At 41.4% G+C, this 1,895-nt stretch overlaps 1 protein-coding gene across 2 annotated transcripts in view; it reads left to right on the top strand.

Moving 5' to 3' along the window:
- Positions 1-58: 58 nt before the first annotated feature.
- LOC108689830 (beta-amyloid-like protein) overlaps positions 59-1,895 on the top strand; it is a 50,224-nt gene continuing 48,387 nt past the window's right edge. Inside the window, exon 1 of one of the 2 annotated variants that reach the window (XM_018196771.1) lies at positions 59-440. In XM_018196771.1, coding sequence (XP_018052260.1) covers positions 381-440 — 60 coding nt within the window. In that variant the 5' untranslated portion in view covers positions 59-380. The remainder of the gene's footprint in view (positions 441-1,895) is intronic. The other variant, XM_018196770.1, reaches the window with a different exon arrangement.

The raw sequence follows: 1,895 nt of genomic DNA, 5'->3' as shown, positions 1-1,895 counted from the left end.
CGCGCGCCGCCATCTTGTTTCGACGGCGAGCGAGCGGCGAGCGAGCGAGCGAGCGACCCACCCAGCGGCAGCGGCGGCGACAGGCAGCAGTAGTACATCGCGCTCTCGGTGATCATCACGACGACGGTATCGCGCGTGCCGGATATATCGAGACCGTATATACGGATAAGTATAATCGAATTCGAGGCCATTCCGTTTCGCTCACGGGCATACGATATACGCGACGAGTTACGACGCACACTCATCGTCGCATTCGTGGGAAGAGAGGAGGAAGGGACGGGGTGAGAGAAGGATCCTACTGCGGAGAGTATCTTCGGAGCGGACACTCTCGACGAGAATCGTGGGATCGTAATAGGTAGGCCGGGAAGAGGAAGAAGAGGATGAAGAGGATGCTGGCGCTAGCCGCGCTGCTCGGCGTCCTGTCGGTCTGTCGGGTGCAGGTAAGAATCCATCATTACTCCGTCTCACTCATATCTCTCTTTTTCTCTCTCTCTCTCTCTCTCTCTCACGTACATTTTCGTTCTTCTTTTTTTCTGATATAAAAGCGAGTTGGAATTGGACATATTGGTGACAGAACGAGGGAGAGCTAGCTCACGCGACGCTTTCACCCTTGAGCCAGGGAAATGTCAGGCGCAGCAAGGCGCTCTGACCGCGATCGATGTAGTGCCGCGAACTCCGGCTTTTTCCTTCGCTCCGAAATCAACGTGCCGATACTTCGGCCGCGATTCTCGGCCCACTCTACCATGGCGGCTGTCAAACGGTCCGATCAATGACCGTGATGCCGATTGCACCTGCTCTTACACTACGTTTCAAAACTTCCTCTCTAAGAAAAATTTTATTCGAAATATATAGTACAGGTAACGTATATTATAGCATATAGAATAAAATCTTCCTTGAAGAGGAAGTTTTGGAACGGAGCTTTAAGAAGGAACCTCGTTTCGTGAACTACAACGAAAATCGTAATGCATGGAATAATATTTGCATAAACTCGGCTTTTTTCGCGGTCTTCTAATCATATTTATCAGAAAAGATTTGACATAAAGGAATTATTTATTTAACAATATTTATTTAAAAATTAGCTGCGTTCCAATGGAAAAAGCTGCTTTACAATTACTGCTGTAAAATTTTTATCATATTGTACATTTAGATTCAGTGAGAAATTAAGGATCAGATTCATATTAAAGAATTTTACAATAATTATAAATGTTTTATCTGCTGAACGCAGCCAATGTCTAAACAAATTGTTGCACAACGAAACAAATAATTTCTTCATGTTAAATCTTTTCCGAACTAACATTTAAAATATTATTGAGTTGTCAGAAAAATTCTAAATCGTCTTTAAAAATTGTTTTTATAAATATAGGAATTTATTCAGAAATAACAACTATTAATGGTCGTTTTCTGAGTGATTTAGAACCTTTTTGATAGCCCAATATTAATTGTTATTTTAATTGTTATTTTAATATTATTTGAAGCAATCTTCACAAATAACGTAAAATATTTTTTAAGAATGCTAGAATTAAGAAAAATCTTTTAATAACATCTCAGAGATAATGAATTGCATCAACGAAAGCTGCGTATTAATATAAAATTGGAATAACGAGAATAAATAACTAATGTGATCAAAATATATCGAGCCATTATTTATGGCTGTAACATTGGAAGCCCGATATAAAATACGAGATAGATTTCACATTCGTAGTCGCTTATTTTCCGTCCACTCTAGTAGTTTCAATACCGCAAGTCTCGTAGGTTCTTCAAATCAACAACGTCGATTCCAATGGCGCAAAGAGGCACACACGACGCTCGACGTTCATCGTCCATGGAAATTTTAACACGCCCGCGTCCTCTTCGCGTGTACGTACATACGTGCGTGTGTGTGTGTGTGTGTGTGT

Source organism: Atta colombica, unplaced genomic scaffold (genome assembly GCF_001594045.1).
Source record: "Atta colombica isolate Treedump-2 unplaced genomic scaffold, Acol1.0 scaffold277, whole genome shotgun sequence".
Classification (NCBI taxonomy): domain Eukaryota; kingdom Metazoa; phylum Arthropoda; class Insecta; order Hymenoptera; family Formicidae; genus Atta; species Atta colombica.
Note: the sequence above shows the minus strand (reverse complement) of the source record. Positions and strands in the feature narration are given on the sequence as shown.